Source organism: Cajanus cajan, chromosome 9 (assembly GCF_000230855.2).
Source record: "Cajanus cajan strain Asha chromosome 9, NIPB_CcT2T_4, whole genome shotgun sequence".
NCBI classification, from domain to species: domain Eukaryota; kingdom Viridiplantae; phylum Streptophyta; class Magnoliopsida; order Fabales; family Fabaceae; genus Cajanus; species Cajanus cajan.
The window spans coordinates 1,352,972-1,371,541 of record NC_138525.1 but is presented as its reverse complement, the minus strand read 5'-3'; the positions used below and the strand labels follow the sequence as shown (position 1 = coordinate 1,371,541).

Below are 18,570 nucleotides of genomic sequence, written 5' to 3'. Positions count from 1 at the left end.
ATTGTATAAATTTAAAAGAAAAAGAAGGAAACATTGGGTCAAGTAAGTTTGATATTTTTCGTATCTAATTTTAACTAGTCTAGTTTAATCCGTATGGTCCATTAGAACAAGTCAAATTGATCTAGTCTTTTTTAAGTCGTAAATTGAACATTTGACACCTTTAAATGAGAGTGAGAATCTACTCAAGATTCATTATTATCTTAGTAATAATGCGACAACTGAGATGCTCATAAAGTAAATAATAACAACAAAATGCCATACTAGTAGTTGCTAAGTAGGTGAAGTGTAAAAATGTACATTTTCTTAATTATTGTTGTTTTCTTTCAATAATTAATTGTTGTGATGTTTGTTGGTTGCTGTTGAGAGATTCTTTTGAACAAAGATTTGATTTGACTCTGAGAGAAAGGTATACAAGGCTTCTTTTAAGATTTAAACTTCATAAATTCATTTATCAGATAATCTTATAGAGATAAACTAAAAAGAGATGTTTTGAAGTCGAGAGAAATTCTTTCTTTTACTGACCTCCAAAGCTTGTAGGATCATTCCCTTAAGAGTTATGATTGATGGTTGGTGATTCAAAGCTCAGAAAGCTAAGAATCAAGGTTAGTTTGAAGCAAGCTTGGAAACCACCTTCTTCTTCCTTCTCCTTTATTTCTTTAGGAGTTAGAAGTAGAGGAAGCTAGGACTTTAATTCATGTTTGATTGTTTGAGATGCACGTTGATTGATTTTCATCAAATTATTGTCATGTTGATTGATTTCAAGTTGAATGATGGTGGTTTTAAGTTTTGTGGTTTATGGAGTATGTTGAGGTGATCTTGGTGATTTTAGCCAAATGATAGGTTCATGTGTTGTTTCTTGCTAGAAATGGGTTATTGATGATGAGTATATGTGAATGGTTGTATTGCATGTTGGAATTTTCTAAGTTTTAGGTGGATTTGAGCAAATTTTTGAATTTACTATGTGCAAATTTCACCATACCGCCTAACATGGCTCAAATCAAGGATTTTCTACTTTAATCACATCAAGCATGGGATTAGTAACATCGAGTGTGAGAAGAGAAAAGGTCTTTGACTTAATCACATTGAGTGTGGGTTAAATGACATCGGACATGAGGAGAGAAAAATGTTTCTAACTTGGTGACATCAGATCCTAGTGGAAGGGGAACCAAGTGTGACCAAGGTAAAGACTCTCTACTTAGACAACTTCGGGCACCAACTCAATGATATTAGACGTGAGTCAAGTAAAGACTCTTTATCCAAAATGAGATCAAGCATGGAGTTTGGCCACACTAAACATGAGAACAACAGAGGTTCTATATTTCATCTATGTTAAGTGCAATTTGAGTGGTGTCAAGTGTGGGCAAGTGTAGGAGCTTTCTGTCTCAATGATATTAGATGCAGGAAGAATGACATCAAGTGTGAGTTTCCTATTTAAAATATGTTGTTTTTGGTTAAGTGTTGAACATTAAATGTGAAGTAGGATAACTTATATGTTGTGTGATATCATTTATTTATGCATGGATATATATAATTGATAAAATGTTGGAGTACAACATGCATTGTATGTTATACCATGCTAAGTAGTTGTGTTGAGGATGTTTAAGGAATGGAGTTGTGTTGAGTTGATTGGCTTAGGACTAGAGGAGATATTGTTTTAAAAGTTTGATATTTCATTGTGATGATATTATTGTAATGTTCTTCGAGTCTAATTGTTGAAAATCCTTTTTAAGTAGTTGACTCCTAAAGTGAATAGTTAAGTCTCCTCTAAGACCATAGTTGATATGGAATATGGGTAAGGTCAACATATACCAACTATAAGCAATCACAGTATAAGAGTTAGATCGAGCTATTGATCATAAAACAGCTAATGTTGATCTATATGTGAACACGATTGAAACATATATGTATAAAGTGACTAATTAAGTAAGGTACAAGATCAGGAACCAAAATTCCTAACTAAATATTGAAATGACGTTATATTTGGAGGGTAATCGACTAATTAATCCCATAGTAGGCTTCGTTATGTAAGTTAATGTTATGATAGACTCACACTCAAGTTGTTTTATCCCGATGAAAATGCTATACTTCCTAGTTTAAGTGGATAAATATGAGAAACCATGTTGTTATGAATTAGTATCCAAATTGGTTGTTGATCTAACTATATTGAAAATATCATGTTATTGGTTAGATAGAGTCAAACTCCTTTGACTATTCACCTTTGTTGTAGAAGATCTCTTAGTTGAAATCCATAATGATGCATTTAGTTGTATTAGTTGCATAGGTTGTTAAGTTGTTTAGCAATGTTGTGCACATGCTATGTTGATGTGTTGATAAGTACAATGTTGTTAAGTTGTTCAAGTTGAATGTTGTTTTATGTATGTATATTGATGCATTGTGTTGTTCACATACTATGTTGACTCGATAATGAATTATCTAGTCGTGTTGGAAGTTTAATATGTTGATATGTTGCGAAGCTAAGATGTTGTTCAGTAAAGGTTGTACATTGTAAAGTTGATTGTGAACTGATTCTTTTGCATACTAACTTATTCTTACATGTTTTCATATGATTGTACTACGATGATCATACTTTGTATGAGAGTAAAACAGAGATAAGCTACTAATAGAGTTCATATTAGAGTCATGTTAATGATGTCAGTATAATCTTTTGAGTTATCTTGGTGTAGTTAGATGTTAGTAATCTTGTTTAACTGACAATTATGATTTTTTTTCATATGTTAATACAAAATTATTATTATTATTATTATTTTATATATATATATATATATATATATATATATATATAATCACGTGTATATTTAGATATTGTAAGTATGTTAATCTTAGATAATTATAATTTTATTTTTCACTATTAATAATAAATTGTTAAATATGAAAATCATAACAACTTGTTAGATTAAGATCCATGATATGTTTGATAGATAAATAATAGGTAAGAAATAAGAGAAGATAATCCAACCGACTCAAATGATGTTTGAGTGGAAATAAGTTTGGGAGTTTAATAAGTAGGAATTATGTGGTAAAAAATAAAAAAGTGGAGGGACGCATAAAAGAGTGGAAGTACAGGGAAGGGTGGCTGCGCTTGCAATTTAATTGGTTTTAAACCACCACAATTTTTTATATTTAATTTTAAACCCTGGTAGTGTTTGGACCATCACAACCATTTTTAAAATATATTTTTTTTACAATTAATTGATGTTTTAAAACCGCAACAATTATTTGTTTAAAATTTGTAAAATCAATTAAAAAACTAATTGGTTAAAACGTTTATTATGCACATACTGTGTTATTATTATTTAAAAATTAATTATTTTTTATTTCACTTTTTTATATTTATTTTTTTAACTAAATAATTAAATTTTTACTTTATTTTTTATATATAATTTTTTCACTTATTTTTCAAGTTTATAATTTTTTTTTTTTGCTTTATTTCTTTTATATTTTTTTTTATACCAAATAGATGTTCAAAGCATTTCAAGGAAGCGACCAAGCTACTTCCACAGTTCAAATCTTAAATGACTTGACTTCATTAGTAGCAGAACAAGGTCACTTTACCGAATCAAAATCCTCTGTCTCAAACCCTTGTCCCCAAATCTTGTCCCTCCAATCATAAAATGTCATCTCAATCAAATTGTCACGTCATTGCAGTTATTTTTTATTTTTATTTTTAAAAAGTGTAACCAAATTTTGCTCCCAGAAGTTCAATAACCCGTCGGAGGAACCGCAGTATACCACCGCCGCCGAACGGTTCACCGCAAGCGCCGTCACGGCGTTCTCTTGCTTCAACAAAACACTATCGAACACGTGCTTCGGCTTCTCGCCATTCTCCTCGATTTGCCTCCTCCACATCTTCACCGTCCCGTCCGCGGAACTCGTCAACACGATACCCTTGAACGCTGCCACCACCGCGTTCACAGCGTCTTCGTTTGGGTTAGGGAATGATGCCGCCGCGCTCCCTCCGCCGTCGCGGGGGGTTTCGTTTCGGTGGCGTCGGAGGGCGGGAAGAGGCGGAGGCTGTCCGATCCGAAGGCCTTGTCGTGGGCGGCGGCGGCGGTGGAGGAGGAAGAAGGCTACATTTGTGACGCGGGAGTGGTGGCAGCGGGTTGAGCTCCGACGAGTTGTTGAGTTTGAGATACGGTGGCCGGAAATCATCGTCGTCGTGGCTGGGGCGAGCCCGCAGTGGAACCTGACCCTGTTCCTCATCACGTACGACGAGCATGGTGGGTTCTTCGATCACGTGCCCACGCCCGTGCGTGGGGTGCATAGCCCTGATGGATCAGTTACATTTTTTTTAAAATAAAATTAAAATTAAAAGTAATGATGTGGCAATTTATTTGAGATGACAATTTATGATTGGAGGGACAGGGTTTAGAGACAGGAATTGGAGACCGAAGATTTTGATCCCACTTTACCACCATAATCAAGTATGATAACCCATCTCCACTACTCCCTAACAACACCATCTTCGTTCAACTAAGTCAGCCACTAAGACACTAAAATATCAACAACAACAAAATTAATCAACTAAAATAATTGCAATTTCGATCCACATACTTTGATTGGGAAATTTTGGTCCTTGGATTCCAAGTATGTCAATTAGATCTCTCAACTTTTCTTCTATATACAATCAAATTCATCTATCACGATTCTATCTGACATTTAATGAAATTAATTAGCTAATATGTCAAATTCAACATGACATAACATAACAGTAAATAAATACATTGTCTCAATTAATAACAAAAATAATTGAACTACAGTGACTTAAAAAATGTGTTTGAAACTATAATGAATTAATTATTTGTTTTATTGAAGATTATCGTAAACAAATTATTATTTTTACCGTGAGCAAATGATTTAAAATTGAATATTTTGAGATTTAAAAATTTTAAACGATTAATTTAGCACTAGATAATTCTTAATATTTAAAAATAGATTTTAGGCATATGAACTTTAAAAAGGACTGACGTAATAATACCACTTTGAATTATCAACTAAACGGTTTACTTAGCTAATCAATTTTATATAAAAAAAATTTAGAATAAATACATTGAAATAATTTTGAATGAGAATGTTTTATTTTCCAACGAGAGTATTTTTTTTAAATAATTTGTATTTATTTAATTTTAATTTTCATATTTATTATATATTTATATTATTTAAAATAAATTATTAATAGTTAAAAGTAATCTCATATCATAAATTATATATATAAAGTTATCGAGAAAACCCTAAATATACCCATAAATTAATAGGTTTATTTAGTTCGGATGAAAGAAAAAAGGAAAAAATTGAAAATAAAAATAATTTTCTAAAAATTTATTTTTCTCTTACCTATTTTCATTGGACATAAAGTTCAATTTAGTCTATTTCTTCCTGCGTAATTATTCTCCTCACCAATTGAAATTACACGGATACCCTTACCAGTGCATATAATAATAAGTGACTAAAGCGAGTGTTAGTTTTCTTTTTTGGCTAAAAAAATAAAAATGTATAGCCATTAGCCGAGACGAAGAACTATGATGGGACCCATTGTTTGACAGGAACAAAGGCATATGATTCATAGATCTATCCATTCCACGTGTTAGATTTTGGGAAAAAACATGAGAGCCAAAATGTTCTAAAATTCAAAACTGTTTCGAACGTTGATTGGATTCCCAATTTAATTACTGTACATGTTTGCTATTCTTTTTTTTTTCTCTCTTTTTTTTTTCTTTTTTATTGTTATCATCAATCAAACTACTAATTAAACATTAAGGTACTTTTTTGGTTTTAGGATTTAAAACATTTGAAAACTCTAAATATTTTTTAATTTTATTTGATTTTTCTTCATTAATTTAATTTTTAATGATTTTTAGATTTGAAAGTTTCAATATAAAATATTATATTTAAATGAATTCTTACTTCTTAATTTAAATTAATCTACGGATGGAATCATAAATGAGAAATGATAGGCTAAAAGGATAGAAAAGTAGTGTTAATGTGGGATATAACAATGATGATACTTAAGATGGTGGTAATTAAAGTGAGAGTGATAATTTATAACAATTAATAGTATGGATTTTTTTAAAAATGTAATTATTATAATTAAATATTAATTTAATTAAATATAATAACTAATATTTTGTATAAAAATAATAATAAAATTTATACAATTAATTTAATGTGTGTATAAATATTAAATATTAAAAATAAATAAATTATATAATCATGAGAAATATATAACAATGACAGATACTAATTTTTAATTTGTGAGTGGGAGTGGTTTGTGTTCTCTGTTAAAAGAAAAAAAGGCTAAAAAATTATAATTTTTTTAATTCATAAACATTACTTATTTAGGAACCATTATTTATTTTTAAGTAATTTACTGTGTCATGACACTATATTTCAATAGAAATTGCTTATAAATGCAATTACTTTTATTAAGATACAACACAAACATTCTCTACTTGAGATGTTGTTAGCTAACATTATAAATAAATAAATAAATAAATATATATATATATATATATATATATATATATATATATATATATATATATATCTTGTTTTACTCTAGTGATTTAGTGGAGAGCATTTGAGATAGTTAGAAGTATGGAGATTGGAGGCCTAGGTTAAATTCTTAATATAATCATCTTTGTAATCTTTTCTATCTTATATATGTGTGTGTTTTTTGATTGTTTCTTACACGTTTAAAAATTAGTATAATATTAAAAATAAAATTTTAAATACAATATATTATAATTTTTAAGTTTTAAAATATAGTAATTATTTTTTCTTAAATAATGAGATAAGAAAATTTGTATTTTAGATTAAACATAGTGGATTATTAGTATACTTTATTATTTAACTATTTTTTTATTTGGATTAATATTAAAATAAAAAGCTCCTATTTACTTTTTTACTTTAATTTTTATTTTTTAGCAGGCTAATTTGTAAACTTGCCGATCCACCTCTAAGTAGGGGTGTAAGCGTGTTGGGCTGGGTCAGATTTGGATAAATCGGTTACTCGATCTAATTAAAATTTAACGCGTTGGGTTGGGTTGGATTAATCGAATCAACATAATTATATTTATTTATTTATTTTAAATTTTAAGTATTTTAAAATAAATATAAATCATTTTATATATTGTTACAAATTCAATGTTATCAACCTATAAAACAAACAATGATATAAATTGAATTATAAAATAAGTTTGTGAATTTGTTACATTATTATCAACTCAAAAAATCAATATTAATTAATACAAAATAAAATTTAAAACAAATATATTATATTGTTACAATACTATCAACTTAAAATCCTAAACTTGTTACTGAGTAAGAATCATATTGAGTATTGTCCTGAGCAAATGATCATTCAAACATTATTATTATTATTATTCTTATTATTATTATGACCGAGTTGGGTCAGGTTTGTAATGGATTGAAAACACAAAACCCATTATCAGATCTCTACAGTACTAGATTTTGATCGGGTTGGATTGGGTTGACCCAAACACTGAAAAATTTTATAATTCAAACTTATTGAGTTGATTTAGATCAATTTGGGTTCGCAAATTACCCGTACTCGCTTACACCCCTACCTTTAAGGAGAATGGGGCATCATAATTTTGTCCCACTATCATTAAATGATCTAGTTTACCTTATTCAATTTTTAGAGATAATGATAGAATGAGACAAAATTGGATGTCACAACTCACTTTCTCACCTCTACTAACTAGTAGAGTAAAAGTCTAGTTAATATCAATTATACTTTTGAAAGAAGAAATAATAATTTACACTATGAAAAATATGAAAGTGATTTTTTTTTTAATAATAGTATCTGTTCTATTTTTTACTGGGGAGAAAATAAAGAAAAAATTGACCTGTGTAAATAAAGATTCATTTTTTTTTTCTCCTTCCTATTTGATTTTTTTTCTTTTACTTTCCCCTCTCTTAACTAACGTTGTCAACAAAGTTGTCATTTTCTTTTAATTATAAAGAATTAGATAATTAAACACTCCTTTAGTATATATATGGTTTCTCTACCGCCAATAATTAAACACAAGAGTACTCCCGGTTTTAACAAGATTATGAATGAGGTTAGAGACGGGGATGACCACTAGTAAGACCCAGTGGAGATGGATGACATGAAAACCATGTTGGAAACTACACGACGTACAACTTACCAAAAAAGAATAATGAATAATGAATAAGACTTTATTTTTATTTATTTATAAAAATGTCACTGATTAATTTAAAATGAATTTAAATATATGTTAAATTAGTTATTATAAAAATTATTAATAATATTTTGTAGAGGAGTTAGGATATCTATCATATATGATATGAGAGCATGATAAAAATATCACAAACTTTATTTATATACATTATTTAAGTGTATACATAATAACAAATCATATAATAATAAGATAAAATATACGTTTTTAGTTTTTATATATTAAGTGAGTAAATTTTAGTATTGATTTATGTAAAAAAATAATAATTATTCATTTAAACTTTGAAATCATTAATTTTTATCTATATAAAATATTTTTTATTTTTATAATTTTTTATTTTGATTTTTATAAAATATTTTTAAAATTTTTCATCACTTTAGGATCTAAATCATTATTTTTTATCCTCAATGATTATTTTAAGGTGACTAATTTTCATCTATTTAAAGAATCTATAAAATAACTATTATTTTAACTTATATATTTGTTTATTATATATAACTAAATTTTATAATAAATCATATAAAATAAATATATATTCAAATATATAAATTATATTTAAAAATTATATGACTAGATATTTTTAAACATGAAAATTATATTTTTTATTTAAGAAAAATAATTTATATTATAACACAAGATTAAAATTTTATTTTAAAATATTAAATTTAATTTATAAACAAATATAATAAATAAAAATTTAATAAAATAAAATTTAAAAGAACCCATAAAAACATTTTTATCGAAAGATAATCCTTAAAAGTATTATCAAACAAATAATTGTTCATACTTAATATATAAGATTTGATTTAGAAGTCACTCACCTACTAAATTATTAAAATATTATATATTTGTATGTATTTTTAAAAATAAAATTGGCAATTAATAATAAAAGAGTATGAACAATTTTTTAGAGAATTATAATATAAAAAAATAATTTTAAAAAATTATAGAAAAAGAAGTATTTTGACAAGTTAAAAAAATTATTAAAAAAGTGATTACTAAATAAAATAGTCTCGGTGGAATCAAAATATTTTGTCTCAATATTTTATTTAATAAAAATATTTAAAATTCATCGATATTTAATAAATTAATTAATATTATATTTAATCTTCTAACTTAAAATTATTGAGTTTGAGTTTAATTTTTATAGAAATAATTAATTTTTAATATTATTTTTGTTATTTAAAAATTTTAAAATAAAATCATTTAAAATATATATAAATTTAGATAATCTAGATATAAAATAATAGTAAAAATATGTGTTCTCTGATGAGGTGGATTATGAAAACTGCAGCAGCTTGAGCATGGAGCCCACAAACAAGAGAGAGGTGAGTAAGTGACAATGTGACATTTCTCCACACGCATCTCAACACAGACATACTAACCACATCACACGTACCCACCTGCCCCACACACACAACCATCCCTTCTGTCTACTACTTCCATAATCCACACCCATAAGTTGTCACTATCAAGAATTTGAATCTTTTCTTAAAATTTTTTCTTTTCAATAATAATAATAATTATTAGATATATTTAATAACTCAAATTTAATCTTATAATTAATATAATTTTTTAAATAATTTTATAAAATTAAATTTGAACCATTATATTTAATAGTTATTATTATTATCAAAGAGAAAATCGTAAGAAAAGATCCAAATTTTCTTTATCACCTCTTATTAAAAATTCTTTTATTCAAATTCATTTATCATATCAAAACCATCAAATTTATTTATATTTAAGAATTTACTTATAAAGATTTTTTATTTCCATTTATTTATATTATATTTTTTTTTATTTTTAAATAAATAATTGTGTATTTCACATTATGAGTATATAATTTTATTTAGTTAAGACAAAAAGTCTAATAATTTCACATTAAGAATTATACATTATACATATTTATGATAATTAAAATCAAATATAATCATGTCAGTTTTTTTAGAAATTATCACAAATAATTTAAGATTTAAAACAGCAAAATCAAACATATAATCCTAGAGTTAAAAAGAGATAGGCATAGGATACTCTGTTGAATATTTTGGATTTAGCGACGGCTAAAATTTTTAAGAAGTACCAAAAAAATTAATAATAATAATAATAATAATAATAATAATATAAAAATAATTTATTATTTTAAGGTTTAATTAATGATTTGATGTATATATTGCATAACTTTCTAAAGCATCTAAATTTAAAAATTCTATATTAATCATTATATGATCTTTTATGTTTTAACTAGAAAAATAATTACATGGACTAAAACATAAAAAAGAAAATTGTTTATAGAATCCATTTTTTTATGTATAGTAACTAAAACAAAAAATTAGAAAAATTTAAAGATGAAATAATTAATAAAACCTTATTTTAAAAATCACTATAAGTTTTTGATTGATTTATAATATAAAAGCGTTTTATATAAAAAAAAAAAATTGAATTTGTAGCAGTAGCTGGTAATTTGACGTCCCCCCGAAAATGAAGGCCCCTTCATCTCTTTCTGTTTTATGGCTCAATCGACGTCACTAATACTATGTATATATAAACAACAAAGAAGAAAAAAAAAAAGAAAAAAAAAAGGCAGCGTCTAAGTGAGAGAGAGAGTGCGCGAAACCGAACCGAACCGAAGCAAAGCAAATCATCATATCATATCTGTCACTGCAATTATATCTTAATCTTTTCCCTTTTCTCTTTGGCTCCGCTCCTTTCTCTGAGTTCAACAGGTACGTTCTCTTCTCTTCTGCCATCATCCTCGCGTCGTTTCTCTGGATCTCGATTTCCTCGATTTCTTATAACTGCATTCATTCACTCAGTACAATGACTGCGCTCTCTTTGTTCTTTTGCACGCAAATACATGTATAACTATGTCGTTGGATTCATTCTTACGTGCACCGCAGGCTCATTATATCGTGTTTTCAATGTCCATCGGATCGGACCGAAGCCTCCTATCACCACGATGCCATCATTATTTGATGGATCACCGCGTGGAACGAATTCAATTGTGAAATCATTTTCCTGTCCTGCAGTTCAGGAATTTGTGATATCACTTTGGTGTTGTTCAAGAAGCCTTTGCTGTTTATGTATGTATGTGTGTACGTATATGGCTTAAGGAAGTGAGTGGCAATTGTTAAGGTCTTGTAACGTATGCTGTACCGCGTTGTTTCTGCTTTATTAGGATAATTTATTGTGTGCAAGTTATAGATCGCGGTAATGGATTTGGTGCAGTTGGCAACCAGATAGGATTTAAGGGAGTGTGTGAATGCGTCAATCCAGCTTAAGCATTGTTCTAGTGACTAGTATTCTTTAGTTAATGAGTAGTAAAATATGAGAATGTGCCCAAGAGTGAAATGGTTGGTTTGATTCAATCAGACAATTAAAACTATTATTCAGATTCTCGATTGTGTCTTTTATTGAGTATTTGTCATTTGTTTGGTATTGATTAATTTCTTTATATCTGTGATTTTCAGCTATTATATTTCCAGCTCTTTGCCTATGGGAACTAAATCGGTTGTGGATTTAATGGAGTCTACATCCGAGGTTCATTTTTCTGGATTTCACATGGATGGCTTAGAGCGAAGAAAGTCTGGCACCGATCAACCAACCACTTCAGCAACTGACGTGTATAAACAACCTTTTGTCATAGGTGTGTTTTTGCATGCCAAGCTAACTGCTACTGCAGTCATAAAATCGCTATCTGTTTATGTCTTATCTCATGTATAATAGGGTACTAAATACATTTTCTCAATGGTTTGGTATTGATTGCTATAAACTGAGAGGTCCCAGAGCCCATGTGTGGATTGTGCTGTTCTGTTATGCCAGAGAGAATGTCACCAGCCCCATTTTTTCTCCCCGCATTTGCATATGATTCCAATGAACTATAAACTTTTGTGCTTAACTGAAGAATAACAAAATTACCCTTGAAGACTATCATACTACAACCCAATTTTGTTTAGTTGGATCAATGAAATTTCTTGAAACATTTGTTTATCTGAAAGATAAACGACCAACTCAGAATTCATAGGAATGTTTTTTGTGAAGAAGAAATCACGATCATCGTGCTTGAGTAAACTTAAAAGTTCTCATGAAAACATGAAATGAAAAATACTTCACATTTTATTGCCAGTCCAATTTCTTGCAACATAATTTCGTTACTAGGGTATTCTACATCATAAGTCGCACAGGCACAGCTAACATCTAATCATATAAAGTAGAGCTCCCCGCAAACTTACACAGTTCCCATTGAAGTTTTCTTTGTTTCGAAGTTAGAAGCACCGGTTTTAAAAATAACATCGTAACAACTTTGGATGTCTTCTGTTCACATCTCACCAATTTTTATCTGATATCCATGATTCTAATTCATTTTCTATGTATTTTTCCGTTTGTGTGTTGACATGACAGGTGTTGCTGGTGGATCAGCATCCGGTAAGACATCAGTTTGTGATATGATTATTCAACAGCTTCATGATCAACGAGTTGTACTTGTTAATCAGGTATTTAATTCTTGCAAAATGCCAATCCTCCATCTGTCCATCCCATTTTGGGGTGGACTGGGACATTGAGTGGAAGGGAGAGATTAGAAGAAAAAAAGAAATTATAGTTTGAGAAAGTAATACATGTGATAACTGATAAATGATGAGATAGAGAAGAGAAAGTGACTGTGTCTATGTTAATAATACAGTTAATTCTTTCTATACATACTTACTGGTGATCAAATCGATAATTTATAAGAATTTAAGCCCGTTACTTAATCCAAAGAATTAATGGTTTGCAGTGAATGCTTGAATCATTATAAGCATCCTGTATCCTCTTTCATCTGAGTCCCCTTGGTATTCTGTTCGGCCATATTTTCCCTTTGATATCCAAAGAATCTATCGGAATGATTTTATTATCACCTTTGTTTTCTATTTTCATTGTAACATGACATTCAGTACTCACCAAAATTCCTCCACCTCTATTTCTTTTTCCGTGTCAGATTTAGTATTATGTTGTTCTCCTCACCAAATTTATCATAAACCTGTATGTTTTTCTCCCTCAAAATTTCCACCAGAATATCATTAATTTTCTCACCAACAGAAGTCATGCATTTGAATACACAATTGTTTAGTTGACAAGATTAAAAATTTCTTTGGATGTATTTTTCTAACATTTATGCTGTTAGACCATCGTCAATGGGTTGATTTTCCGGCATTAAATTATAAGTGTCTAGCAACTCAAGTCTTATATTTTGGACGTTGGAGAGAAATTTTCTTGAGTTACAAAGAAAGCATCCTTGCTATATAGAGCACCTAGTGCTTTCAACGGTGTAATGGAGTCTAATTTATTTTATATATATTTAAATATTAGTATATTTTTATTCATAAAAAACAACATGTAACTAAAAATATTTTATATTTATTTGTTATTTAAAAAATAAACTATATTTTCATAATATATTACTTATATTTCACATATTTTAAAAAATAATTTAAAATTAATTTTATTTATTTAAATTATTAGTACACATTATTTTTCATGTATTATAAAAAATTAGCATAATTTATGTAATTTTTGTTGTCCTTTGCTCTCTGCATTTTAAATTTTGAAGTAAAAATTTTAGGTAATTAAAAATTTATATGCTTATTATTTAAACAAATGGCAAAAATAATTTAGATGAATAATAAAATAGAAAAGAGCATAGGGTTAATTGTGGGGTCTATTTAAGAAACATTTTAGAGTTGATGGATTGGAGAATAAAATTATTAAATTGCTTAAAATAATAAAAATGATATGTCTCCTCATAGATAAGTGAAAAATATAAATTATAGCAACTCATGTAGTTACTTGAATGGAGACACCCTTAACCTATTTTTTACATATTTTATTTGTTCCTTTTGTACTTTGGTCGTCTTTTACCTTTTTGAGGTGTGTTCCAGGATTTGGTTGATGTTTCTTATTTATTTATACAAGATGTTGATGTTTCTTATTGTACTCATGATGATACATTGAGCGTAATAAAATGAATTTATTTTACAACAGGATTCTTTTTACCATAATTTGACTGAGGAGGAACTTTCAAGAGTACAAGATTACAACTTTGACCATCCTGGTGAGTTCAATTGTACATATTAGTCTCTCATTATTAATTAGTGTCTTTCCCTTTATATTAAGATATTATATAAGATCATCACTCAGGATCGGAATGGATAAAAAATCTGGATATTTTAACGTTTATATATATATATATATATATATATATATATATATATATATATATATATATATATATGTTAATGATGTATATTAACGTTTAACTCAGGAGCGGAATGGATATAATAATCATATGAAAAATGTATTTTACACTACCATTTAATTCTTATAAAAAGGAGGTAGTAGTAAATATAATACACCTAAAAATTGATAAGATAGCAACATTTTGAATTGGAAATTTTAACGTTTAATTTTTTTAATATGTGAATTATGGTTCTTGGACTGCTTGCTATGGTTACTTACTCTATTTCTATGCATGTTGTTGATATCGTCAGAAGCTTTTGATACTGAGCAATTGCTACGCGTCATGGACAAGTTGAAGCGTGGCCAAGCAGTAGATATTCCGAAGTATGACTTTAAGGGTTACAAGAGTGATGTTTTTCCAGCAAGACGGGTATATGGAATTTTCAACATTTTATTAATTACTTTATTCCTCGTTCGTCAAATGCTTAATAGAACAGGCCAAGATTGATATAGGTTTCTATTTTTGATTTTTTAATCATGCTAAAGATTTTTATTTATTTATTATTATTGCGTAGAGGCGGTAGAGCAAGTATAAAATATATTAGCATGACACGACAATGGTTTTCATATTTGAATTTGAACACTTTGGTGTACATGTTTTTTCTTGCGTTTTATCTCCATCAGAGGGGATATTTATATGAAATACAATTTCAACCAGACTTCTATTTCATGATAATTTAATGTATTTTGCAGGTAAACCCAGCGGATGTTATAATTTTGGAAGGTATCCTTGTTTTCCATGATCCACGAGTGCGGGCATTGATGAATATGAAGATATTTGTCGACACAGGTCCCTTATTATTTTAGTTCCAATATAACTGTTATAACTTACTGTATTGTATTTGTATGTTTTTTGCGGCTCATGTTGATTTTCCTTTTAACCAAATGTTAAAATTTCCCCTTCCTAATCCACATATCATGATATAGGAGAACGCAATATTCTTCACATTATCTAAAAATATGCTTGTTCTCGTTCAGGTGTTAATGATACTATATCTTCATCTTTTTCCCCTATTTTTTTGTTGGTTTCTTTTTTATTTATAGTTGCCTGTGTCTTCCTTCTTGACATTGTGAATTGTTCAGTGCAGATGCTGATGTTCGTCTGGCTAGAAGAATTAAGCGTGATACTGCTGACAATGCTCGTGATATTGGAACTGTGCTAGATCAGGTAGCTAATGTTGGCCACACGGCCACACCATTTGCGCTTCCATTATCATATTTTGATCATCATTGGGTTTTTGGCCTTCACATTTCTTACATGCACTGCATTTCTAGACATGGAAAAGTTATTTTAATTCATGTTGCTGAGAGACTGTTATGCAATTTCTTTGATTAGAAAACCTGTATTTAGTCAGTTTTTATGTAATTAAATCTTCAATGATCTGTTTTATGGTTATGATAATAAATCAAGCTAATATATTCCCTTTTTTTTTCGTTTATCATATATTACTTGATGCAGTATTCTAAATATGTGAAGCCGGCTTTTGACGACTTTATTCTTCCCACCAAGAAATATGCTGATATCATTATACCCCGTGGAGGAGATAATCACGTGGCAATTGATTTGATTGTACAGCATATTCGCACGAAGCTTGGTCAACATGACTTGTGTAAAATATATCCTAACTTATATGTCATTCAATCTACTTTTCAGGTAACCCTTTCTTGTTATTGAACTTTTCAATCATCCCATCTTCCTCGTTCAGCTGGAGCCCCAAAATTTGATTTTGTTATTAAAGTTGAATCAACACGATAATTGCTTCAATGCAGATACGGGGTATGCATACCCTGATACGTGATTCTCAAACAACGAAACATGACTTTGTATTTTATTCAGACCGTTTAATTCGTTTGGTATGTAATGGGGTTCATTAGTTGCTTACTTAATTTTAGTGGTGGCATGGCATATTCTTATAGCACTAATGGTCATATTTCTCTCGCTTGACCAGGTTGTAGAACACGGCCTAGGGCATCTTCCATTTACAGAAAAGCAAGTAACCACTTCAACTGGTAAGCTGTTGATTTTTGAATGCTGATTTCCTTGGCTTGGATTATATTTACCTCTATAGATGAATTATCATACATTTCACTGGGAAGTGTTGTAGATGATGTGCATGGTGGGTAACTCTGATTTCCAAAGTCCTGGCCTCTTATTGTCAATTTTTCACAAAAGTGAAGAGTAACATGGACTACATGTTACCTGTGTCTTGGACATCTTAGAAGGAATACGGATTACTTCTGCAGTCTGAATTCTGAGTCAAACAAATGCTAAAAGAATGGGAACCAAAGGGGTATCATGTTATTGTACAGTTGAGAGACATGTTCTATTCTTGATGATAAACTCTCCTGTCTGCATCCGTGTAGATGACATTCTCCTTCAAATATTTACAAAATAGAATCAGTTTGTTTATGTCTTACTGTCTTAGCCCTTTTATGGTTACAGCCAATACTTGTCTTTCAATGCAGGATCGGTGTATAGTGGTGTGGACTTCTGTAAGAGGTTGTGTGGCGTCTCCATCATTCGAAGGTATCGTACTAGTCCAGATCAGAAGTCACTTGGGCATTTTTGATTAAATATTGTTATCCTTGCTACAAAGTATTGACTAAAATATTTTCTAGAACAATTCAATAAAGAGAAAGATCTATTGTAGATTTGCCAGATTTGGATTTATAATTACCAAATTGTTTAGAATGCATATATTGCCATTCATTTTCCATGAAAATATTATCCAAATCCATCCGCCTTTTATATTTTAAGAAACTAGTTCTACTTTCCTATTACGCAGTTTGATGTGAACCTATGATCACAGATCATTGCAATTTTTATAAATAAAATTTATTGCTTAGAAAAGAACTTTGTCCTTCAATTTGACATTCAATCTAATTTCAGCGGGGAGAGTATGGAAAATGCTTTACGAGCATGCTGCAAAGGTATCAAGATTGGGAAAATTCTTATTCATAGAGAAGGTGACAATGGTCAACAGGTTTGTCATCTGCGCGTGCTTGTGTATATCTGTGTGTTCCATTTCCCGATCACTAACTTATCCTTTGATTATTGGGCAGCTAATATATGAGAAGTTGCCCAGTGATATCTCAGAAAGGCATGTATTACTGTTGGATCCTATCTTAGGAACAGGTTTGTTATTCTCATAACCGTCAGCAGCCAATCGCCACTTCTTGAGTTACACAGCCGTTAGCATAATAAGGGCATATAAAAAACTTGATATTTATTTTGTTGGTTTTCGTCTTGACTAACTTTAGAATATCTTCATCTTAAGGTAATTCGGCTGTTCAAGCAATTTCTTTACTTTTAAAGAAGGGGGTCCCAGAGTCTAACATTATATTTCTCAATCTCATATCAGTAAGTTACTGCTGTCTGTACCTCTGTATATCTTGCCATATTTGTTATTTTCTCTTGCTTGTTTATTTTCCTGCACCCAATGATTTACATATATGCTCTCATATTGGCAGGCACCTCAAGGAGTTCATGTGGTCTGCAAAAGCTTTCCCAGAATAAAAATCGTGACATCTGAGATTGACATCGGATTGAATGACGATTTCCGTGTCGTACCAGGCATGGGCGAGTTTGGGGATAGGTACTTTGGAACGGACGATGATGACCAGCAGGTGGTGACCCCTTCAAAGTAGTTATACTTTGGCCAAATCCACAATATTTTTTGGTTGATCATTATTAATGAGATTATCACTGCAAAAGGGCTAAGATTTGCCGAATTAAGGATATTGGGCTGAGTTATAGTTCTAAATCAATTTTGATCATAATCCTTTTGTTTTGTTTTACAAACAGACGCATACTCGGAATATTCCAATGCAAATTTTGTGTTACCTTTTATTTTATACCAGAATTTTTCTTCTGATTATTCTTTGCCGGATTTGGCTTATCAAATACAAGTTTACCGAATCCACAGATTTTTTCTTTATATATATGTATCAATGAATATGTAAGTTATTAATTTTATTTTATTCCAGTTATACAGTATCTTGAACTCCCAAATTTGTGTAGGCTGCGATGTGTACAAATTTTTCTTCTATCACTTTCGCA

At 29.4% G+C, this 18,570-nt stretch overlaps 1 protein-coding gene across 6 annotated transcripts; it reads left to right on the top strand.

The window, feature by feature from the left end:
- The first annotated feature begins 10,802 nt into the window (after window positions 1-10,802).
- On the top strand, window positions 10,803-18,365 carry LOC109808908 (uridine kinase-like protein 3). 6 transcript variants are annotated; one of them, XM_083064471.1, is made up of 16 exons: window positions 10,803-10,963; window positions 11,138-11,324; window positions 11,708-11,883; window positions 12,639-12,730; window positions 14,256-14,325; window positions 14,762-14,880; window positions 15,204-15,300; window positions 15,599-15,678; window positions 15,970-16,164; window positions 16,281-16,364; window positions 16,460-16,520; window positions 16,977-17,037; window positions 17,401-17,494; window positions 17,574-17,646; window positions 17,789-17,871; window positions 17,982-18,365. In XM_083064471.1, the coding sequence occupies exons 2-16, from the start codon at window positions 11,197-11,199 to the stop codon at window positions 18,156-18,158; spliced, it is 1,590 nt and encodes a 529-aa protein (XP_082920597.1). In that variant the 5' UTR covers window positions 10,803-10,963; window positions 11,138-11,196; the 3' UTR covers window positions 18,159-18,365. The 6 variants fall into 6 exon arrangements, with proteins under 6 accessions (XP_082920597.1, XP_020227688.2, XP_029124796.2 ...); XM_020372099.3 differs by lacking the exon at window positions 11,138-11,324 and having other exon boundaries at window positions 10,804-10,963; XM_029268963.2 differs by lacking the exon at window positions 10,803-10,963 and having other exon boundaries at window positions 11,182-11,320.
- The last annotated feature ends 205 nt before the right edge of the window (window positions 18,366-18,570 follow it).